The sequence below is a fragment of the Macrotis lagotis genome, chromosome 4 (assembly GCF_037893015.1).
Source record: "Macrotis lagotis isolate mMagLag1 chromosome 4, bilby.v1.9.chrom.fasta, whole genome shotgun sequence".
NCBI classification, from domain to species: domain Eukaryota; kingdom Metazoa; phylum Chordata; class Mammalia; order Peramelemorphia; family Peramelidae; genus Macrotis; species Macrotis lagotis.
This window is the reverse complement of record NC_133661.1, coordinates 150,118,549-150,144,541: the sequence shown is the minus strand read 5'-3', so window position 1 is coordinate 150,144,541 and position 25,993 is coordinate 150,118,549. Positions and strand designations below refer to the sequence as shown.

General features: G+C 36.8%; 1 protein-coding gene across 11 annotated transcripts in view; it reads right to left on the bottom strand.

Moving 5' to 3' along the window:
• TLN2 (talin 2) overlaps nucleotides 1–25,993 on the bottom strand; it is a 575,338-nt gene that overhangs the window by 93,654 nt on the left and 455,691 nt on the right. For all 11 annotated transcript variants that reach the window (XM_074234301.1, XM_074234300.1, XM_074234295.1 and 8 more), the window contains one exon: nucleotides 22,247–22,417. In XM_074234301.1, the coding sequence (XP_074090402.1) occupies nucleotides 22,247–22,417 (171 nt within the window). The remainder of the gene's footprint in view (nucleotides 1–22,246; nucleotides 22,418–25,993) is intronic.

The window sequence follows — 25,993 nt, the reverse complement described above, 5'->3', positions numbered from 1 at the left end:
ATTATCAATGTCCTGAACTGAAGCATCGAGGAGTGAACAGATCACACTAGATGTGGGCTGAGGAGAATAGCACACTCAACTCCAGTCTGAACACTACCTATCTCACGATGCAGTGCAGTAAGGCATTAGCCTCTAGTCAACTAATGATATATTTCCCCCCCACAGGAGCTATCTTATAACTTTCTTTTTTCCTCTGTCTGATTTATTGGGTTTTTTAACCCATATTCAGAACTTTACTTTTTTCCACATTAGATTTCCTTATATTTTCAGCCTGTTCTAGTCCATCAGCATCTTTTTAGCTCCTGAAACATCAAAATAGATATACTGCATTCTTCCCACTCTAGTCAGGTCAACTTCCTCAGTATCCCATGAAAGGGATAAGTTCATTCTTTTCTATAGGTTTTCCCATGTGTTGCTGCAGTCCCTTAAAAGGCTTCCTCTCTTCAAAACCCAGCTCAAATAAGATATTCTCTAAGTCCTACCTGGCTGCTCTACTTCTTTTCACTGTTATACCTCTCTTAGGGGTCACCTTGGCATCTCTGGCCTCTATTATAAAACTGAGAGCTTAAATTATGTAGTGTTGCTGTAGACAATTCATGACTGTTTCATGCATCTTAATCTTTCCAAGGTATACTTCAATCGTTTTTTTTTTTTTGGCAGGGCAATGGGGTTAAGTGACTTGCCCAATGCCACACAGCTGGCAATTATTAAGTGTCTGAGGCCGGATTTGAACTCAGGTTCTCCTTAGCCAGTGCTCTATCCATCCGTTATACTTTAATCTTCTTAAAGGGAGGGACCTATGCTATGCTATTTTTTAAGGACTACTTCCTAATAAATAAGGCTATCCCAAGAGCAAGTGGCTGCCTTTGGGTTGTGTATTTCCTCCATAGTGGAGGTTTTTAAAAGTTGGACAATCACTTGTCAGTTGTTATAGTTCAGTCATTTTTCAGTCATGTCTGACTCTTCATGACCCCATCTAGGATTTTCTTGCAAGGATACTGGTTATGTTATACAAGGTATATATACAAGGATACAGCTTATATTAAAGATGAGGAAACTAAGGGTTACATGACTTCCCCAGGGTGACAGAACTAGTAAGTATCTGAGGCCACATTTGTATTCAGGTCTTCCTGATTCTGCTCTATCCATTGTACCTACCACATCCTAGCTGATATGGAGGGGATTTTTATTAAGGTGCTGCTCCTTCTACTACTGCCACTACTGCTACTGCTACTGCTACTGCTACTGCTACTACTATTGCTACTACTACTGCTACTACCATCACCATACTATTATTACTGCTGCTGCTACTAACTAGGTAATATTTATATAGTTTTAAATTTTAAGATTTAAGATTTAAATAGCTTTTAAAACATATGGTCTCATTTAATAGGTGAGTAAACTAGGGAACGTTTTCCTTACTCTTAAGTTCAACAACCCTATACAGTACACCATCTAGCTGCCCAGTTTTCCTGGCTAGAAAAGATAAGTCTTTCAGATGCATTCTAACTAGGAGATTCTATTTCTTTTCCATTTTTCACAGTAACCCCAAATTAATATTACCTATATAAACCTAGTTTTTCCTATGATCATAAACCTTATTCCTTTAGTAAAGTTAAAACTTTTTAAGTTGGCATTCAAAGATTATTACGCCAAAGACTCAAATTATCTCTGAAATTTATAGGGTGTAGTCTCTAAGATAAGAATCCATAAGACCTGGCTTGTTCCAGGAAGACCTTACCATCACAGACATACCTGATTTTGGAAGATCATCTCTGGTTCCCCCATCACTAAGGAAGAACTCAGCTTGTCTACAGTTTGTTGGCTGCTCAGAAGGAAAGGAAATAGACACAAGGTCTCCTTGACTACCGTCCCTAGGGTCCATGTCTTGAGTGAAACATATAATCACACATTTGAATCAGGGAAACCTCCAAGGGACATCCACATCCTTTCCAAATCCCAGAGGTGACCTGAGTCTAAGCTGCCTTCTGAAGGACAAGAACACTGCTACAATGTCTTATAATCATAACTTTTCTTCTTAATCCCCTCCCCCTCATTACACACTGCCTCCATATTCCTACAGAGGCTTAAGAAATAAAACTTGGCACTGTCCCTTGTAGGATTCTAATGAAGCGCAGTTCTTATCCCCATTATCCTTGATCAGAAGGCTGTCAATTAATCCCTGTCTTGCCTCCTCCTTTCACTCCCACCATAAGGAGGTTACTTAGGTCACTCTGGGTGTTACTTGTAAAATTCTCAAATAAATTATGAGGCATAATATTTTAGAATAACTCCTACATATGGTACTATGAGACATACCCTTTCTGGTCAATCAAATAATACAGTAATTTCTACTTCTGCCAGAACTGTGATTTGTCTCACACCTCATGCATTTTCTCAGCCTCAACTACACAAGGGGAAATATCCTGATATCACCATGAGATTCAAGGGAACACACTGGCTTGAGGTATACGAAACATGAAAATGGACTAAATCTTCTAGGCTCATTGTGGACCTATCCTAAATAATCTATCATTTAAAAGCTAGAAGAGCCTGAATAGCAAGAGGGATATGTAATCTTCCTAAATCTGGTGTTTGTATTCCCACAATGGAAACTCTGCTCTCTGTCAGTCCACCCCTGATTCTACGTTTCACTTACTGCCTAATGGGTGGCCTGGACTCACTTTTGCAGGTGTTTTCCCCAGTTCTATGCCTCTGGTACATATGTCAAAACATATGAAGAGAAGACACAGGCTACCTGAAAGGGTGAAAATATTGAATTTTCTTGGCAAACTTTGCCATCATTAAAAACAAGATCCCATTCCTTTGCAAATCTCTAAACTAACAAAAGTCATGCTCAGCATCTTGGCTTGCTCATTCTGCATTCTATTCACCTACGAATGGTAGTAGAAGTAAGCAATAAATCAATTTCTAATTTATTTTAAAACCCACTTTAGTACTTGGCAGTAAAGTTACCTGTATGAGAAACCCATACAAAGAGATGTTGTTGAGCTGCTTTCAATTTTGTCTCACTTTTTGTACCCCCAAATTTTGGATTTTCTTAGCAAAGATATTAGATGATTTGCCATTTCTTTCTCCAGCTCACTTTACAGATGAGGAAATTGAGGCAAACAGGATTATGTGACTTGCCCAGGATCTCTCAGCTAGAAAATACCTGAAGCCAAATTCAAACTCAGGAAAAAAAAAAAAAGATGAGCCTTTGGGCTCCCACATCCAGTGCTCTAACCACTGCACCATGGAGCTTCCTAGCAACTATAATAGCATGAAGATAAAACTCTTCATCAAAAGTAATGTGTGATTTGGTGGCAAAAAAGGCTTTAGTTATCTGAGCACTTGGCTTCTAGGACAGCTAAAGCTGAGTTCAAATCCAATCTCACTTAAGGGTTGTATGACCCTAGGTAAGTAATTTAACTTCTGTCTGACTCAGTTTCTTCAACTGTAAAGTGAGGATAATAATAATAATATCTATTTCCAGGCTTATTGAGAGGATGAAATAATATTTCACACCACAGTGCTTAGCAAAAGTAGGTTCACTTAAATATTTCTTTCTTTGATCCTCCAACAGTATCCAAGAAAGTAGTGTCACACTCAAAGACAAACACCCCTCTGAATAGCATATTGACTTCTAAAAACACAAATTAACATTATCTATGTTCTATTACATTTGCATTTATTTTGTTAAGCACACTCAGGAGATATGCTAGCTTCATGCAGTTGCATTCTGACCTGCAGGCCTCTAATTGACAAGCCTACCCCAAGATGCTGGTATCTACAAAAGTAATGAAAATTCCAGAAGGAAACCAACACCCCACTTTGATAACATCTTTTCAGCAAACATATTGTCAGCCTTCAGTCTTTTGATATGAACGCTTGATTGAGGAAAAAAAAATCAAGGTCCCTAAGAAATGCAGGCACAAGTATGCCTTCTGGGAGGGGAACTTTAGTCCTGCATTTTCACAACAAAAATTCCAGAGATGAAACTGATTAATGGAAAACATCCTTCTCAAAGTCACAATATAATCCATGCTAGAGAAGCCTGGTGAATACTCTGTAAACCTATTGAACATGATTTAGTTTGTACCAAGAAAAAAATAAATCAAAATATATAAATAGGGCCATAGCAAGCTGTTCAAGAGACTGCTGGAGGAAGCCATGTTGGAATGGGTCTCTAATTCAATAAAATCTAAAGATCCATTTATCATCTTTGGGATTCAAGTCCCACTACTGATTTATATTGCCTGAGTGACTAGGCAAATTACTTAATTTCTCAGTGTACCATAAAACGAAATGAATGATTGTTGATTATTTAACTAATGGGAGTTTTCCCAATGGGATTTTCTTATTTCAATGAAAACAGAAAAGACTGGTCCAAAAACCAAAATAAAACATGGGCTGTAGCAATACTTCACTAAATGCTATAAGTAGCACAGAATATGCATAACTAGAATAGTCACACTACATCTGAATGCCTATCCACTGATCTCCAAAACTAACCACAAATAGGCTCAATGTAAATAGAACTTAGTATAAGTTTCTGCTTCCTGAACCCAAATCAAAAGGTTCAAGGGAAGAGGATGGCAATTACAGAAAGTGATTTCACTCAAACTTCAGTAAACGGGGGTGGGGGGGGAGTCCTTGTGATTGACTGAGGCTATTGAATAAATATTTTTTGACAAATGCTTGCATATATGCCATTGAGTCACTTATTTAATGTCATTTATTTAAGTCACTTATCAGTCACTTATTTAATGAGTAACTTTGTTCATAAGGAGAGGATAGCCCCAGGAGGGAGATCCATGGGGTAATTATAACTTTGCTTTGGGCTAATGATCTCTAGCAAGTCCTTGTATTCATTCAGATTCCCTTTTATTTTTAAGGGAAGTGACAATAACAGAAGTCAGTTTACTCCTGGACCTACCAGGGTATTATTGTTTGGGAGACTTGACTTCTATTTGAAGGGAGAGGGACTAGATCTGGGACTTCACTGATAGAACTCCTATACGGCGAGTTCAAATAAGATTTGGAACTTATTCTGCAATGTATAGTCTTAGGGAATTGCTTAGAACCCTGAGTGATTTTCTCAGGGATGCAGCATTGATGTGTCAGAGGCAGCATTTGAACCCAGATCTTCTTGGCTCTTGGCACAGCTTTTTATGCCCCTATGCCTCTAATTTGATCTGGCTCAAACCATGGGAAAACAAGTATCACCTTGTTTGCATTCATGCCTCTGAAACTCAGAGAGTGACTTTTTATTTTCCAATCCTTGCTAGTAGCTTACTTTGGAGAATGTACTCCTCAAATGCTCTCCTAGCTTTAGGAAATATACTCCCTAAAGCACCTTAATACTTAACATTGGGGGCTTCCCCATTTGCTTTGGGAGGGGCCTCCAGGTAAAGAATTTTCCTCAATCTCAAGGATAACATAGTAGATCTACTCTTTTCTATTCCAAGGCTTATCAAATGATTGAGAAATTCCAGGCTTGTTATTGGTATCGCTGATCAGTAAAACTACCATAAAGAAACAAAGACCTGATAGCCCCAGAACTCCCAAAGCCAAGGATATCAGGAACTTCTACCTGTTAGAGGTTCTCTTTTTTTTTTTTAAAATATCTTATTCTGAACTTCAGAAATAAAATAAACTCCATAACAAAGTGAGACAGAAAAAACTGATTGCACTTGAATTTGCAGCTCCAATATATACAACTTATTATTATGAACTTTCTTTATTCCCTACCCACTCCAAACTTTGAGATACCATTAGAACCAAATTTTTACGTGTGTACACTAACACAAATACATGTGATTATACACACATATATAATATACATACACATATTTATACAAATACATTTTTATCTTTTTATGCATTCAAACAGCAACTTCCTTCACTTTGCCATTAATTTGGATATTTATAATAGTCAGAATGACTTAGTTGCTCAAAGTTGTTCTGAAAACAATGCTGTTAGTACTGTATACTGTTTTGTTCATTTTGCTGTTCATTATTTTGTGGAAGTCTTTGCTTTTCTAAAATTATTGAGCTCATCCTTTTTTACAATAGAGCAATATTGCATCATGAACATATACCTCAATTTGTTTAGCTGTTCCTCAATTAATGGGCATCTTGACAATTTCCAGCTCTTTGTCACCACAAAGAAGCTACTATAAATATTTTCAAATGTGTGGATTACTTTCAATATTTCCAAATAATCTATATCTACTAGCAGTACTGCTGGTCAAAGTTAATATAACTCTTCAGACATAATTCCAAATTCTCTCCAAAATGGTTGAATCAACTCACAGATAAATCAACAATGAACTAAGGTTCTGATTTTTCCACATCCCCTTTATCATTTGTCATTTTCCTCTTCTATCATTATAGCCAATCTGATAATATCTCCATGTTATTTTAATTTGTATTTTTCAAATAAGGACTTAGAATGTTTTTATAAGACAATAATAAATTGTTTTGATTTCATCATCAGAAAAATGCCTTTTTAAAGAATAACATTCTTATAATTTGACAAAGTTCTTTATATCTCTGAGGTGAGTTTCCTGTTTTCCCTTGCATCTTGGCTATATTTATTTGATTTGTACAAAACCTTTTAAATTTTTTTTCCATTTTTCATTTTCCATCTCACACCACTATCTATAGATTTTTCATCTTTCCATAATTCTGATGGATAATATGATCTATGTTCTTCAACTTTTTCTTGTTAATATCTTCTTTTATATTAAGGTTATATATCCACTTTGACCTTATCTTGGTGGACAGTGTAAGATATTGTCTTTGGGGGCAGTTAGGTGGTGCAGTGGATAGAGCACCAGCCCTGGAGTCAGGAGTACCTGAGTTCAAATCCGACCTCAGACACAAAATAATTACCTATTTGTGTGGCCTTGGGCAAAAACAAAACAAAACAAAAAAAGATACTGTCTTTGCCCAATTTCTTCCAAATTGCTTTTGAGCTTTCCCAACAATTTTTTCTCAAATCATAAATTCCTATTCCTCAAATTTAAGTCTTTACTTACATTTGTTAAACTACATTCATTAGCTGCGATAGATTGTATGTGTACTCTGCTCCACTTTTTATTTCTTAGACAATACCACATAATTTTGATAATTACTCCTTATAATATAGTTTAAGATCTGGCATTGTGAAACTTCCTTTATTTTAGTTCCTTTGATATTCTTGACCTTTTGTTCTTCCAGATGAATTTTGTTATTATTTTTTCTAGTTCTATAAAATTATTTTTGGTAACTAATTATGATAGCATTGAATTTGTAGATTTTGATAAAAATTATAATTTCATCATATTAATAACCCTACTTCCCATGAACAATATTAATATTTTTCCATTTATTTAAATTTGAAGTTTACAAAGTGTTTTCCTAAAGCTTTTGTTCATATAGATCTTGGATTTGTTTTGGTAGGTGTATTCCAATTAGTGTATTTATTAGGGTTATTTTAAATAGGATACATCTAGTTATCTCTTACTGCAGGATCTTGTTGGTGATATATAGGAATGCTGATGATTTATGCAGGTTTACGTTATATTCTCTTCCTCTGCTGAAATTATTATTTCAATTACCTTTTTAATAGATTCTTAGAATTTTCCAAGTATATCCTGATATTATCTGCAAAAAGATAGAGCTTTATTACTTTATTATCCTTCACTCCAATTCCCTCTATTTCTTTTTCTTCTCTTATTGCTGTAACTAGGATTTCCAATAAAATGCTGAATAATATTCATGATAGAGGGCATCTTTTTTTCCACACTTGATCTTATTGGGAAGGGTCCTAGCTTATCCCCTTACAAATAATTCTTGCTAATGGATTTAGGTAAATGCTTCTTATCAATTTAAGGAAAGATCTATTATATTTCCAAGTACATTTAGTAGAAACAAGTGTTGTACTTTATCAAATGCTTTTTCTGCATCTGCTGATATTACCATATAATTTTTATTATTTTTTATTATTGATATAAACAATTTTTGTTATATTAAACCATCTATGCATTCCTAGTATGAATCTTGCTTTGTCATAAGGTATACTCTAATATATTGTTGTAATTTTAAACTAGTATTTTATTTAGGATTTTTGTATTCACGTGCATTAACAAAATTGGGGGGGAAAAGGGTTTTTGAAGACCCCTTCTTTATTATTATTCTTCCAAATAATTTATTTAATATTGAATTAGATAGCCTTTGAATGTTTAAATGACAGAATTCACTTGCAAATCTTAGGAAGGTCATTTATGGCCTGTTCAATTTATTTTTCTAAAATAGATCTATTTATATACTTTATTTTCTCTTCTGCTACTCTAGACAGCTTGTTATTTTTGTAAATATTCTTCCATTTCACTTAAGGTGTTCAATTTAATGGCATCTAATTGGCTAAAATAACTCATTTTAATTACTCTGGTTTCATCCTTTTCATTCATATTTATCCTTTTCATTTTTGATACTAGTAATTTGATCTTCTTTTCTCTTTTTAAAAACTCATATTGAATGGGGAAGTTAGGTGGTACAGTGGATAGAGCACAGGCCCTGGAGTCAGGAGGACCAGAGTTCTAAGTTGGCCCCAGACACTTAGCTGTGTGACCTTGGGCAAGTCATTTAACCCCAACCACCCTGCAAAAAAACCCAATCATATTGACCGCTTATATATTCTTGAAGATTAAGTTGTGTATTCTCCAATTAGTATTTTTTTCTCTATCCTATCTCTCCAAGGACTAATCATCAGTAGAGTTTTCCTCTCACATATCAGCCTTTCTAGACTTATTATTCTTTCCCCTGTATTGACCCAATGTATATTTAGCAAAATCAGCCTATATGCTTCTCCCCAACAAGCCCTATCTTTCATTCTTTCCTTTCATGAATGGAATAATCTTTCTGCTGTCTTCACCTGGGTTAATCATAGCCATCCTTTAAAGGCCAATTCAAATGTAACCTTCTCCCTATGCCTTTTCCTAATCCTACCATCAGCAATAACCTTTCCCTTATGGCCTTATAAAGCAAGGTTCAAGTGACATTGTATATGTGTGTGTGTGTGTGTGTGTGTGTGTGTGTACAGACATTGTATACATATATATAATATATAGACACTGCATATATAATATATATATAATATATATAGACATATATGTATATATATAGACACTATATATATATAATATATGTCTCCATAAACATATATATGATTATATATTTGCATCATTTTCCACTACTGGATTGTAAGCTCCAAGAGAGCAGGGAGCATATTTTTTTCAAATCCTCTTCACTCCATCAATCAGTGATATTCTTTCTCCATATGACTGGTTCTTAATTAGCCTTTTATGAATGAGTTAATGAACAGTAAGTGCTCAATTAACATTCCGTAGTACAAAGTAAAGGGCATTAGAATTCTGTTCAGTTTGTAGACTAAACTATACTTTAAAGGGGAATGAAGTACGCTGGTTCCTCCAAAGTACTACATAGTAAGTGGTACAGCTGGACTAAATTAGCCTTAGAGCATTTCAAGGAGGCAGATTTCATTTCAGTTTTTTGAACATCTCTAAAAACTAGAACTATTCATCAAATGAAGCAGGCTGCCCTATGAAGCATTGAGGTATTCATTATCATTTTATTATATACTTGCTACATGGAAAGCAATACTAGAAGCCAAGGAAAATATAAATAAAATTTAAACCAAATCCCAGTCCTCATGGATCTTATGATCTATCAGGAGGGATATAATACACCAACAAGATATTACCCTTAATGTAGTTTATGCTAAAGGTATAAGTGAAGCATTAAGACTAATACTAATCCCAAAGAAAGACAAGATTATTTCTGCCTAAGGGAGTAGAAAAAGAAATGAGGAAATGGAATTGGTCTTGACTAATGGACAGAATTTCAATGGTTAGAAATGGGCCAAGAGTAGGCACGTAGAGAGGAAAGGTTGGAATGGGGTAGAGGGAAAAACTGTGAAATAAGGTGAGAAAGGTAATGAGCTGGTAGGTTATAGATAAGGAAGGTAGGGGGTTGAAATGAGAGTCAAGAAAGATTCATGTTTCTAAGTTCAAACCTGACCTTAGACATATACTAGCTGTGTGACCATGGAAAAGTTACCTAACCCTAAACCTTGTTTGCTTCAAAATCTCATCTATAAAATGAGCTGGAGAAAATTCCAAATGGGATCACAAAGAGTCAAAAATGGATGAAAAGGTTGTAGAAAGACTTAGATATATGATTAAATCATTTAGAATGTATATTCAAGCAGAGGCTATGGATCTGATCCTTATCCTGTTGTTCAATGAGTTGCTAACTCTGCATTGCTTAATTACTGCTTCAATCCCAGCTGGCTTCATTTCGTGAGATCTCAGAATTCCCCAGCCAGGTGGGACTGAACTCAGAGAGTGTGAACAAAGACATTGATAGCCCTAAAATTCCAGCAACAGGAGAAACCAGAGATCTCAATCTGCCCTGAATGCATATCTCTGGGATTCTTGCCAACCACCTATATAACATGCTTTCAAAACCAAAGAGTTAATTCTTCTCTTTATGAGGAGAGTAGAAAGAGGGTTAGATGGGCAGCTAGGTGACCCAGTGGATAGAGCACCAGCCCTGGAGTCAGGAGGACCTGAGTTCAGACACTTAATAATCGCCTAGCAATGAGACTTTGGGTAAGTCACTTAACCCCACTGCCTTAAATAAATGAAAAAGAAAGAGGGATAGAGATGGAATCAAAAGAATTTAGGTTCCTGCCTCCGCTACTTTCTAATTGTATGATGACAGATAAATCTCTCCAATTCTCTGGTCCTCATTCTCCTTATATGCAAAATGGAGACAACTGTATTAGCCTTGATGAATTATTGTGAAGAATATACTTAGTATTTCATAAAACATAGTATAAATGTATGTTATTAGTATAATGCTTTAAGAGGGACTCCTACAATGAAGTGGGAAGATGGATTGACTTTTGGGCCCAAAGGGACTGACGTATGAGGTTCCTTCCAACATTAAGATTCTAAAAATTTACATCTTTTCTTTGATCATTTCCTTCCTCAATAGTGCTGTTTTCTATATAGACAATTTATACTTGTTTCAAAAGGTTGAGGTGAAGGTGGAGAGGAAACTTAGGCCGTGAGGGTTCCTTGGTCTATTCTAGCCTAAAGATGGAGGAGCTTGTGGCAAGAGGTCAGAATGTAATACCTCATTAGTAGACATATACCATTCAGATTTATAAAATTAGTTTGCTTTAAGGTGGGGAAAGGGTAGGGACTGCAGGAGAGGTAGCATTATCTTGCATTTATCAACCACACATTCTAGCACTTCAGAAATCAAGAGAAATTGAGAAATTTTGAGAAATATTTTAACAAGCTTTTGGCTCATTTCCAAACTGAAAATTTCATTACCAAATAGAAGAGTACTAGATATGTTTATGTTTCCATATAGAGATTTTCTCTATATAAATATGAAAACCTGGTGAAAAACCACATACTAGCAGTCTAGTCATATTTGCCTGATGGAATGGAATGGTTCCTTCTAGAAAGGAAACAAAAACCTCATGCTCTAGCCCTGTCAGAAAAAACCTACAGCATAAAATAAGGCACACTGGTAGAATTGAGAAGTTAGAAATGACAGCCTGGTTTGAGTCAAGTTCTGTCATAAATTTTCTATGTAATGTCAGGCAAGTCACATTCATGATTTTAGAAAAAAAAAGGAAAAGTGTCAATTTTTAAAAAGTCCAATTCATTCTCATGTACAAAACTGGGATGCTGCAATTCCTATTTATGCTCCAAAGGTGTTTTGGGGACCAAAACATTTTAAAGATTCTAAGATGTGCCTATATCATTATCACATAATTTCTTTCTCTTCTTCTCTTTTTTAAATAAACTTCTACCTTTTTTTTTAAAGGTTTTTGTGAGGCAAACGGGGTTAAGTGGCTTGCCCAAGGCCACATAGCTAGGTATTATTTTAGTGTCTGAGACCAGATTTGAACCCAGGTACTCCTGACTCCAGAGCCAGTGCTTTATCCACTGCACCACCTAGCCGCCCCTCTACCTTCTTTTTTCTTTCCTTCCCTTCATTTTTCTCCTCCTCTGTAGATAAGGCCTTGCCAGTGTCACTTGGGGCTTTGCTTATCATCACTTACATAGCAGGACATCACTGATATTCATGTTGAACAAATCCATATCAAATTGACCAAATAGGAGACACTGTCTCATAGAATTTCTAATTTGTAAAGAACAAGATTGTTTGGTAAGAGGTTAGTAATGCTATACATCAGAATAACCCATGGTCTTCATTCTTAGATGGTATTTCTTGAACCAGCTTGATTCCCTAAGAAAAAGCTGTATAAAGTAAGTATGAAAACTGTCAGAAAGGGAGTTCTACATTATGAGTAATTCTGCTTGCCAAACACACATTTCAGCTCTAACTTTGTCTACATCAGAACCTTCAGGTGACATCACTAGACATCACAGATGGATGCTCCTGACAAAAAAATATAAGAATTTTTAAAACCCTGCTCTTCACCTCTTCTTTTTCCATGTCATACTTCCTGTGCATCATCTTCACCTGAGGTTTAAAATATACATGCAATCCAAGAGACATGTCATGGAGTCTTTTTTAACCATGTCTCAAAAAATCTGCTCTTTGCCTTTTATTTCCACAGCAAGTGACCCTTATCCCATTATCTTATGTTCTTAAGACAGAATTTCAGAGTTAGAAGGGGATTTCAAAGGCCTTGGAGCTTGACCTAAATGTGAAAACACAATGCCAGCTACAACATAACTGAAAAGTGATCCTCCCACTTCTGCTTAGAGATTTCCAGGAAACTCACAGTATCCATTGTTACATGGCTCTAGGAAGATTTTTATATCAAGTATGTATTTGCTTTTCTGAGATTTCAATGAATTCATCTTAGTTCTTATCTCTAGGGCAAAGCAAAAGAGGTACAGTCCTTCTTCCATAGGACAGTCAAATGATCAATCAATCAGGAAGTATTTATTAAGTGCTTACTATGGATCAGCCACTATGCTAAGAAAAGGGGATACAGGCCAAGATGGCGAGAAGAGCGGATCGTGTCTTAGGCGCTCTCTCATAAATCTTCAAAACTAAGGACTTCAACTTAATTTTCGAGAGACAGAACCCACAAAGGGACCCAGAGAGGCAGTTCTCCTACTCAAGGTAGCCTGGAAAAGAGAAGAAAGGCTTTGCTCCCCAGGGTTGGAGGGGTGGACGTTAGAGGGGTGGCGCGACAGAGCGAAAGAACTTCAGCCTCCCCAAGGCAGCCCCAGAGTGCTGGGAGCCGTGGCTCACAGCAGCGGGGGAGTCTCCTGAGCTACACCCCGGGGAGCACCGGGCACAAAGTGGGGCAGGGTGATGCTCTGCCAGAGGGAGCACGTGGAGCCCAGCCCTCAGGGCACACAGCTAGCAGTGTAGCCACTGCATTCCAGATCCAGGAAACATAAGCAGGCAGAGCGGGTAAGCAGGAGCCCACAGGGCATGAGCCCATTGAACCTAGGGAGGGGAGTGAAGCAAGAGACTGCCAAGCTCTGTCCTCTATCCCTGGAACAGGTCTCTGGGGCTCTGACCCCATTCAGATCCTGATCGCAGTCTAGGCCCCCCCCATAGAACAGCAGGCCACCCCCCAGCCCCGTGGCAGAGGGGGGCGCTTATGGTCATTCACAGACCAGGAGAGAGGACAGAGCCTCACACACTGAGACCCTTGTGGGAGTGTCCTAAAAGCTCAGGAAGCACCCCCAAAACAGGCTTAGGCTGGGAAAATGAGCAAGCAGAGAAAAAAGAGGAACACCATTGAGAAATACATTATCTATGATCCCAAGAAGGATCAATATGCTCAGTCTGAAGATGAGGAAGCACAAGCTCCTGCATCTAAAGACTCCCAGAAAAACAGAAATTGGGCTCAGGCTATGACAGAGCTCAAAAAAGACTTTGAAAATCAAATGAGGGAGATAGAAGAAAAACTGGGAAAAGAAATGTGAGAGATGCAGGAAAAACATGAAAATGAAGTCAGCAGCCTAGTCAAGGAAATCCAAAAAAATGCAGAAGAAAATAGCATGCTAAAAGCCAGCTTAGGTCAAATGGATAAAACAGCTCAAAAAGAGCAAAATTGGCCAGATGGAAAAAAAAAAAAAGATAAGAAAGCTCTCTGGGGAGAACAAATCCTCCAGGCAAAGAATAGAACTCAGGGAGATTGAGGAATTTATGAGAAATCAGGACTCATTACTTCAAAACCAAAAAAAAAATGAAAAACTAGAAGAAAATGTGAAACATCTCACTGAAAAAACAACTGATATGGAAAACAGATTTAGGAAAGATAATTTAAAAGTTATTGGAACACCTGAAAGTCATGATCAGGAAAAGAGCCTTGACATCATTTTCAAAGAATTACTTCAGGAAAATTGCCCTGATATCCTAGAAGCAGAGGGCAAAATAGAAATGGAGAGAATCCACCGATCCCCCTGAGAAAGAGATCCCCAAAATCCAACCCCTAGGAATATTATAGCCAAGTTCCAGAACTCCCAAGTCAAAGAGAAAATATTACAAGCAGCCAGAAGGACAGTTCAAATATCATGGAGCTGCAGTCAGGATCTCACAGGACTTAGCAGCAACTACACTAAAAGCTCGTAGGGCTTGGAATATAATATACTGGAAGGCAAAAGAGCTTGGAATGCAACCAAGAATCAACTGCTCAGCAAGGCTGAATGTCCTCTTCCAGGGAAAAAGATGGACTTTCAATGAAACAGGGCAATTTCAAATGTTCCTGTTGGAATGGACAGAGCTGAACAGAAGGTTTGATCTTCAAATACAGAACTCGGGTGAAGCATAGAGATTGGAGGAGAGGGGGAAAAATATGAGGGACTTAATGATGATGAACTGCGTGTATTCCTGTATAGAAAAATGACACTGATAATACTCATATGAACCTTCTCAGTTAATAGAGCAGGTAGAGGGAGCTGTTATAGTTGAGGCACAGGAGAAAGCTGAATTTGAAGATAAAATATGGTGTAAAAATGGAGTCAATAGGAAAAAGGGAAATGTAATGGAAGAAAGAAAAAGGAGAGGGGGAATAGGCCAAGATATTTCATATAATAAGATTTTTCTTTATTACAATGAGCTATTGCAATGATATGGAAGGGGGGAAGACAAGGGGAAATGAGGGAATCTTTGCTCTCATCAGAGGTGGTTAGGAGAGGAAACAGCATATATACTCAACGGGGTATAGACATCTGGAGTAAGAAGGAGAAGGCGGGGACAGGGGGAAGGGGAGGATGTGAGTGATGGAGGAAAGGATGGACCATGGGGGAAGAGTGGTCAGATATAACACTTTCTTTTTTACTTCTTGCAAGGGGCTGGGATTGGATGGCCTGTCCAGGACCATAGGGCTGGGTGGATTCTGGGCCTAAGGGGTGGTATGGGGGCTCAGGGCTTCTTAGCCCCAGGACCAGGGATCTGTCTGCTGCTCCACTCAGCTACCCTACAGCAGAGTCAGAGTGAAAGGAGAGAGAAAATATAGTACATGGTAGTGGAGAAATACAAAAGGAGGGAGTTGCGATCAGCAATGGCAATGGTGGAAAAATATGGAAGTAACTTTTGCAATGGACTTACCATAAAGAATGTGATCCACCCGCGACAGAGTTGTTGGTGTTGGAACAAAGACTCAAGCACATTTTTTATTATTATTATTTTTTGGGGTAGGGTGCAGGGCAAATGGGGCTGGGTGGCCTGCCTGGGGCAGCATAGCAGGGTGATCCTTGGTTGTCTGAGGCCGGATTTGGACCTGGGTGCTCCTGGCTCAAGGGCCAGTGCTCTATCCACCACCCAGCCACCCCTACTATTATTACTATTTTATTTTATTTTGGGTCTTCCCCCCCTTTTTTTGTTTTTTGCAGAGCAGTGGGGTTGGGGTGGCTTACATGTCACATGGCTGAGTGATTGTTGGGTGTGTGGGGCCAGATATGGGCTCGGGTGCTCCTGGCTCCAGGGCTGGTGCTCTGTCCACTGCACCACCTGGCCACACCTACAATTATTACTATTATTTTTTTAATTTTAATTTTTTTCTCTCCCCTTTACTTTATTGCTCAAGTGAGTGTATTTTTTGGGGGGGGGTTATTTTGTTTACTCTTAAACAAGAATATTTTATTAATGTATAAAACATTATTTGTACAAAATGAGAATAAATAATATTAAATATTAAAAAAAAGAAAAAGAAATGGGGATACAAAAAGAGACAAAAGACAATCCCTGTCCACAAGGAGTTTACAATCTAATTCAATGAGCAACCAAACACATACAAAGCAAGTAATATATAGGGAATATAGGAAAAGGAAAAAATTATCATAGGGAAGGGATTTATGTTGAAGGTGTGATTTTGGAGGGGACTTAAAGAAAGCCAGGGAGAGCAGTTAGTGGAAAAGAGGCAGGATAGCATTCCAAACATTGAGGACAAGCAGAGAGAATATGCATTATATTATATCAATCAGACAAAAAAAAAGTGTGATTTAAAAGTCAACTGTCAAGGGGCAGCTAGGTGGCACAGTGGATAGAACACCAGCCCTGGAGTCAGGAAGACCTGAGTTAAAATCTGATCCTTAGACAGATACAATAATTACCTAGCTGTGTGGCCTTGGACAAGCCACTTAATCCCATTGCCTCGCAAAAAATACCCCCCCAAACAAAACAACCTAAAAATCAACTGTCTGCCAGGCATTCTGCTGGGAAGGGAAAGTAACAAGGAAAAATTGAAACTGTCATTGTCCTCAAGGAACCTATCTTCTATCCAGGGAGATATGAGGCATATAAATAAAAAATAGATGAATAAATGCAACACACATTTTTTTAGGGTTAATAGTTGTGGGGATCAGAACATGTTTTACACAGGTAAAGTCTGTACAGACTTCTGAGGGAAATGAGGAATTCTAAGAGGCAGAGGAGAGATGAGAAAGCATTCCAAGTACAGGGGGTGGGGTGGGCATGGGGGGATGCTTGGTACAAATCTATGGAGAAGTGACACAGAGAGTCTTGCGTAGGTTAGAGCAAAAAGGCCAGTCTGAGAAATTTAATAAGCCTGCCACGTCTGCCTTTTCCAACCAAATGACTTTTTTAAAAAAGATCAAACACAGCTCCTTGGGGCATACTGTATGAGACCTCTTCCGAGATAACAGAAGCATCAATGCCTATTTTTTGAATCTAGCCAATATAAACAATTCTTTATCTTTAAATTGTATTATTGTCAGGACCACAACTTGTCTACAAGAATAGCATAATATTCTTTATTAAGTGCCATATTGAGATCTAGGTGAAGTACATCCATAGTATTCACTGAATTTACAAGTTGGTCTGTTAAAAAAAAATTCAGCCTGGTATCATCTATTTTTAATGGAGCTACATTGGCTCTTATATCTTTTTATCTTATATCTTTACCATCTCCTTTTTTAGATCCTTACCATCTTTTTTAAGAACATATTTTGGAATTTAGCTAGGAATCAAAGTGAGGCTCACTGGTTAAAAATTTTAGAATCTATTCTTTTCCCTTAAAAAATTTTTTTTCTCTTTTCCAATCTTGAGATTCTCTCCTCTTCTCTACATAAGTTCCACATTGATATGTATTGATATGTACCAATTGTTTTAAGACCCTAGGATGCAGTTCCTGTGACCCAAAGGTTCAGAATTCACTAAAGGCAACTTGGTGCTATCTCCTTCCTTAACTTGCCGAGCTCTTTTTTGTCCTTTATTTTCAAGTCCAAAGACAATCCTTTTTTACAGAGAAAACAAAAACAAGTAAGATCTTGGTGGTTCTAGCTTGCTGGTCATCAGGAGACACTGTTCTTTTTATTCCAGGGTAGTGGCCTTATACCTTATTTGATTTCCTCCTTTTCTCAAAAATGTCTTAAAAATTAAAAGAATAACTATAAAATCCTCACTTCAGTTCCCTCTAATGTTCCCAGCAATTTTAATTCATATAAGTTTTAGGGGTCCAAATAGAAATCATATAGGAATGTGCTGTGGTTTTATATTCATCTTCAGCTATTTGACTTTTTTTCCTTTTTCTGTATATTTTTTAAAAATCTAAGGTAGTTTTCAAGTTTCTTGTGTATCTACCATATTATTCTCCTTAGACAACTCTCCTCTAACTCACTGGAATTATTTTTCAGGGTCTTGAGAAATTCATTCTTAACAGATTTCTATCCAACATAAGCTAACTTTCCCTTTAGAATATTCTACCAGTGCTAATCTTCCCTGTTAAGAGTAAAGGAGACTAGAGTCCTATTTGCCTGGTTTACCTTTATTTACATATGATTGAACATTATTCTTTAAAATGGTTTCTTTATTATCACTTGTCTGCTCAGGATCTTAGTACCCTACTGTATAAAATTCAAACTAGTCTGGCCTTCGAAGTCCTTCATGAATTATCTCTATTCAGTCTTAAGAATAATTACTAATATTTACACTGTGCTTACTTTGCTAAGAGCTTTACAATTATGATCAAATGATGATACAACAGCCCTGGGAGACAGGGTAAACTTGCTTTCAAGTCTGATTTCATGCATAAGCTGAGTAACCCTGGGCATAATCTCTGCCTCAGTTTCCTTATCTTCATTTTACAGATGAGGAAACTGAGGCAGACAGAGATTATGCCCAGGGTTACTCAGCTTATGCATGAAATCAGACTTGAAAGCAAGTTTTTCTTGACCTGGGCCAGTACTCTATCCATTATACTACCAGATGCTGAAATTGAATTTTATAACTTTTTGTGCCTATTCTGCTATAAGTTTTCCATTCACTGTATTTCTTCATTCCCATCTTGGTGCCTCTGTTCTATGATTTGTTTTACTTGTTAAAGAGATATGTGCATGAGTGTGTGTGTGTGTGTGTGTGTGTGTGTGTGTGTGTGAGAGAGAGAAGGACAGAGAGACAGAAATGCATTAGAATATTTCTCTCTTCACTATATTCTTTTTAATTTCTATGAGAAAAAAAGAGAGAGAGATAGACAAAGAGGGGGTAAATGGATAGAACTAGTGGTTGGAGTCAGTAAGACCTGAGTTCAAATCAAGCCTCAGACACTCACGTCTCCTTAGGCAAGTCACTTAACTTCTATTTCCTCATTTGCAAAATGAGGATAGCACCTGAGGCTACTCTAAGTATTAAATAAGATAATACTTATAAAACACTTTGCAAAAATTCTACATAAAGGCAAGTTATTATATTATTCAGATTGCAGTGTGAGCTATATAAATGTAGATTAATTTCCTAACAGAGAATATATCAAGTGAATAAGAATATAAATTCATGAGCTTTATTGCAGGAGTTGCCTGGGGAGGGTTGGCACAAAGGGCTCTGAACGCTCCATCAACAACAGAAAGAACCTGGAGATGTGGCAACCAGGTGGATGAAATATTTGGACGATTTTTTGAATACTTCAACTCATGAAATCATCCATGAAAGCCTGGAGAAGCATACAGTCTGCAACAAAATGGGGGAGTACGTATCATAATGACAAAATCATGCTGATCGACCCTCAATGGTCATGGACCACTGTAAGAAAATCAACAACAATTAGATTAACAAATACAAGAATAGGAGATGGCACATGACATGGGATTACATTCCTGACAAACTGCTGAGAAAAACAATAAGTGCTCTGAACTTTGAATGAGCAGAACATCACTTGAGATGGCTTCATTAGAAAGAAAAAAAGGCTTAAGTTGGGTCTTGAGAAGTTTTGACTTAGCTATGATAGGAGATGGTCTAGAGATGGATAAAAATGCTATAAATAAAGGAATAAGCAAAAGGCCTGTAGAGTTGGCTAGAGAAAAGGCTGTGATAACTAACTTAACTTTAAGACTTGGAATACTTCTTTAATGGGAGCAGTATAACTTATCCCTGCTCAGTAGAAGAAACTAATGCAAAACTGATACTCACTCTTACATAGACTTTGACCACCAAATTGATGTGGTGAGCACAACTCATTCTTGAGTGTATTTCTTTATATGACAATATCTTGTCCGAGTAGTTTGGCTATGGTATCTTCCTTCCTAGAATGGAATCTCTGATGTTCCCCCTCTAATTTTATGAATTTGCATTTAAAACTGCATTAAAAACAGACTAAAGGCAATCAACTCACAAAATCAATGCAGAATATTTCAGAGAGAAAAGAATCAAAAAAATCAGACTAGGCCCAGAAGGTCTCTGTAGTCACTTCAAGATCCAGTTCTATGAATGACTATCAAATTCATCTTTGCCTTTCTCTTCCCACTGCATTGGCTAGAGTTTAGACTCTGTTTTCATAAATCCATGATACTAGGCTTTCTCCTGCCATTTTAATCCCCCCCCCCCAATTTCACTTTTCACAATATCAGATTACATTCTCATTCTATATTACATTCTCTGAACTATAGTTTTTATATTTTATTGTGAATTTGTCTATATCCATTTAGCTTTGTCATCTCTCCCAACTTGTAGCACAGAACTCTGTACATAGTAGATATTGAATATAATGCCTTGGTGTTGAGTCATTTCAGTCATATTTGACTCCTTATGACCCATTTTGGATTTTTCTTGGCAAAGATACTGAAGTGATTGCCATTTCCTTCTTCAGTTCATTTTTTTGATGAGGAACTAGTTAGTAAACTGCCCAGGGTCACACAGCTACCAAGTATCTGAAGTTGGACAAGAAGCTGAGTTTTTCTGATTCCAAGGCCAGCTCACTAAACTGAATTCATATCTAACCTGAGGTTTTATGTGTGTGTGTGTGTGTGTGTGTGTGTGTGTGTGTGTGTGTCTGTGTGTGTGTGTGTGTGTGTGTGTGTATGTGACAGACAGACAGGCAGACAGACAGGCAGACAGACAGACAGACAGACAGACAGACAGACAGAGACCCCCTTCTGGATAAGTTACTTAACTTCTGTATGGTTTAGTTTCTGCAACTGTAAAATAGCACCTACCTCCTAAGGTTGTCATGATGATCGAAGAAGAAAATGTATATAAAGTTTTGCAAATATTAGTGATTAATTTGTATGCAGAAGTTACAAAGTCTAAAACTAAGGACAATTATATTGGAAAAAACCCAATTATATTAATTTGTCATCCACAGAAATGCAACAGAATATTTCTTTTCCATTATATCATTTTCTACTTATGGTTGCTTGGTAAGTTTGAAGAAATTAAGTTAAGAGTAAACACATAAAATATCAAAACATATATTTAGAGCTCTTCTTATTCTCTCTCTCTCATTCATTTCTCTCTGTCTCTGTCTCTGTGTGTCTCTCTCTCACAAACACAGAGGTCCAAAAGTCTTAGTGCAGTTTAAGCAAGGGCTTAAAGCTGCACTAAGACTTTTGGGAGACCCTGCATTATTAAAAATTCCATAAAGAAAATATATGTGTTAGTAGTTTAGTGAAGTTATGTTATTAAGCGTCAAAACCAAATCTTTATGTCCTATTTTCTGTCAAATGTAATTGCTTATGGAAGGCTGCATTAAGATTCAATGTAAACTGTTATCATCAGCCACTGAATAGGCGGGGAGCCCCTTAAACCTTCATTTATAGGATTAAAGTCCTGATGAATTGAAGGTACTTGCTGCTTCTTTAAGAGAAACAGTTCATTTTGGCATGAACACTGACTTTTAAAGAAAATGATATACTGCTGTCCTTGACCACTGAATGTAACAAAATATTCTAAGCTGAAGAAATTTCCATTTGCAAATGGACTAGAGCATTTCATGTGCCCTGTCCCCAAAGATAACAAAAGCTGCTGTCCCCAAGATAACAAAAGTCAATAACATCAGTGTCCCTATAGCACTTACTTTGTACTGTAGTGAATGTCTAAATTGAGAGATGCATCTATAGATATGTCACTTGCTTGAAAATAAGGAAAGAAGCCCCTTGTACTCTATGCAGATAGCCTTTTTATTCCTGTAATAATCACACACATCTCAAAAGAGGCTTGCCAGTTAATATTGTTCTATATCATGAAAAAGAAACCAACACACACACAAAAAAAGTTTTTTTTCCCCTGGTGAATATTAAGAATGCCAATACTAGACACTTTTTTTTTGGTCTCATATAATTCACCATGCAAATATAAAGAAGAAAGGTAAGACGTTGATTTGGAAAACCAAAAATTTCCAGGCAGTATTTAACATAGCAGGAATATGTGACTACTTCAAAAATGACTCCACTGTGAGGTCTTAATGGGAGAAGGGTCCTTTGAACTATACCTTGGGGTTGCCTCCACCTTCTTTGGCTGCATACAACATCTGTAGAGCAGATTCTGCCAGTGTCTTGGTCTGGTCCAATACTGTCATCTGCTGTTGATGATCTAGAATCTTAGATGCAACACCAACTGCAGCTAAGATCAAGGGCTCAAAGTAACTCGCCAGCTGTGTGACCTTGCAATAAAAACATCCACAAAAAAAGGCATTTAATTTAACATGTCTTAAGCCATATTTTGCAGGGAAAGACTGAAGTTAAAGAAAGATCAGATAACTCTATAAGAAGATATGCAATTTGGCTTTTGAGAAATCCATCTTAAAATTTATTTTTGAATTGCCTTGAAGAATTCTACCTCTTTTTTTTTAATAACATTATAGGAGTGTAGAAAGAAACTTGTCCAGTAATATGGAATTTAACTGTGTCTAATGTTGGAGCCACTTATTTTAAATAAAAGAAACTTTTAAGAACTTTTGAAAAATGGGACAATTAATCATTGATGGATAAAATTCCTTAATTTCATGATAGTACCAAAAGACTATATCCTTAGTAGCCAAGTTGAATGCCATTTGCTTTTTAGTGGATTCCAGGATATTTCTATGAAGCTTAAATGAAAAGAAAAAAAAGCAAAAAAAACTTTTATCATTATCTTCAGACATTTTAACTTTGAATTTGGCCCAGGCTGATGAAAAGCTATTTACCAAACTGCTGAGAGAGTGATTGATTGGGGCTTTTCTAAGGCTTCACTTAATGCTTTAATAAAGGAAGCAAATTGTTATCAGGTCCAGGTCTGTAACCTGGAGACTAGAAAAAGAAAAGACACATCATGATATTCCACAGAGATGAATACTCTTTGTCCAACTTAGGTGTTGTCATGACAATGAACATTAGGTATTTTGGTTTTTTTTTAAATAAGAAAAATCTTAATCTCCCCATTCAGGTTATACAGCTAGGAGGACATAATGACTGTTTCTGATGCTCAGATGATAAAAAAACTGAGTCTTCAAAATAGAGGTATTATTTTTCTAAACCTTCCTTTAAAAAATGTGCTCTTGTTCAGTCATTCAGTTCATGTTTGATTCTCTATGCATCTTGGTAAAGACAATATCATAAAGGGGCGACTAGGTGGCCCAGTGGATAAAACACCGGCCCTGGAGTCAGCAGTACCTGGGTTCAAATCCGGTCTCAGACACTTAATAATTACCTAGCTGTGTGGCCTTGGGCAAGCCACTTAACCCCATTTGCCTTGCAAAAACCTAAAAAAAAAAAAAAGATATTATCATGATATTACTTTCTCCAGTGTGTCTATTTCACAAAAGAGGAATTGAGGTAAACTGGAGTTAAATGACTCGCTTAAGGTCACACAGCTAGTAAGTGGCTGAAGCTACATTTGAAGTCAGAACTTCCTGACCCAAGACTTGGTGTTCTAATCCTTGCACCATGTAACTGCCCTTGAGAAATATAAATTTTGGCAACAATACAACGGAACTGAGCTCCAGGAAAATGTTGCTAAAATAATTTGCATAAAGCTTCATCATACATGAAACAATTATATAGTCTCTTCTTGTATTTATAGTTAAATGTTTTCCATAACAAATATGAGTAAGTTTGCATCTTTGTGAAGTCATTCATTCAAACGGTACTTGTGAAATCTCTAATATATTGTAGGCACTGAGTTAAGTCCTGTTAAGTTAGTTCCTGCTCTCAAGGTGTTCAAGGTCCAATGGGAGAAAAACATGAAAAGAACTATTATGCCTTTAAAAGTTCAGACCTCGGATGCTCTTGTTTCCTAGTCTAAATGGTTCATTGCTATTAATCTTGCATTTTCAATATACTATGTAAATTACTAGACATGATTGTGAAATGTTATCAAAAAACTATTTTGGAATACAGCAGGGCTCTGGGTTAGACTAAAGAAATTGGTAGTTTTGGGGCATTTTGCTGTAATGTGGAAACAAAGGCATTTTTAACAGGAGAGGTAGTGAATAAGTTTGTAGAGACAGGGGAGGACTAAAAAGATTGGATGGATGGATAGAGGACCCTATGGCAAGGACTGTAGAAGTGGGAGCAAGATTAAAAGGATCCTGATTATCAAATCAGAAAAAGGTTTCCTGAAAAGGTTACCTTGCACAATAGCTTCAGAAAGACTAGTGTCAGTTTCCAATCTGTTCCTTCTTGGCAAGGAATTACTGTTCTCCCAAAGGTGACACTATTTTATTTGCACTTTGGATATTGAAGCTATAAGGTATTTCCTATATTTATCATAGAGAAACTCCTATAAGATGCTCTGAGGAATTTGAAAATTGCAAGCATGTTAATATAAAAATGCCATTCTAAAAGTATATTTCAAGAGTTCTTAATCTTTTTTTTGGCAGCCTGTTAAAGCCTATAGATTCTCATGTTTTTAAATGTATAAAATAAAATGTAGAACTGCAGTAGAAAGCAATTATATTGAAAAACAGTTATAAATTTTTTTAATAAAAGTTTTGAGGACTCTAGTTTAAGAATCCTCCAAGATTAAGAGAATGCTGCTTAGCAAGAATTAAACCAAATAACTAAAGAGAAATAGATATGTCTTTGTGTCCTAAAGGAAACAAATTTTCCTGGTACTAGGCTGATTTTAAACTTACCACACTTTAGACTGGCAAAGCCCTGTGGGAAGCTTTGTTTCTCCTGTTAAGTGGGTCGCCCTTTATCATCAGACTGAGCTCCCTGAGAGCAGGGACTAATTTTTTGCTTTCTTTGTATCCTTAATGATTAGCACAATGGCTGCCACTTAATGATGTGCTAGTTGACCCATTGACTGATTAAAGAAGTAATGAATACCAATCTTCTTTAATTCCCTTTATCTTATTGTTAAAAGTGACTAAAAAAGTCCTCCAGATATATGAAAATAGAATAAAAAACAACTGGGAGGAGGCAATTGGGCAAAAGTGTAAAGAGATACAAATGTAACAATTTTTATGGAATTTGGTGCAATCAAGACCCCATTCATACAAAAGCAAGGATTTGAAAATAAATCTTCTGAATCTAAATTTAATGTTTTTTCTTCTACTTCACACTCCCTAAGTACATAAGGTGAAAAAAAGGCGAACTCCAGTAGAAATCTTTGTCATCCATAAGCATAAACCTCCAGGTGATTTTGGCATTAAAAAAAAGCTACCAAAAATGTAAAATGTTTTTCATCGGCAGAAATTTTGATAATGAAGCTTTTTATTCATTTCTTTTTTTTTAAATTTTTGCAAGGCAATGGGGTCAAGTGACTTGCCCCAGGTCACACAGCTAAGTAAGTGTTAAGTATCTGAGTTCATATTTGAACTCAAGTCCTCCTGACTCCAAGGCTGGTGCTCTACCTACTGCACCACCTATATGTTCCAAGAAATAGGCTTTTTAGTTGAAGATCATGAGCTCTGGACAAAAATACAAGGGACTTAAAATCCACTTTATTGTATCTACCACGAACATTTCCAAAATAAGTTGAGTACCAGCAAAGAACCTACATAATTAACTCAATATTGTTTAAGCTTTAATAAACATTTAAAATAAAAGAAATATTAGCACTTGGAGAATGACTCTCAGGGGACGCTAGTTGGTACAGAGAATAAAGTTCTGGTCCAAGAGTCAGGAGGACGTACTTTCAAATCTAACCTCAGACATTTGATACATATTAGGTGTATGAACCTGGACAAGCCACTTAACCCCGATTGCCTCCGCCTAAAAAAAGGGAAAATAAATAAATGAAATGACTCTCATAG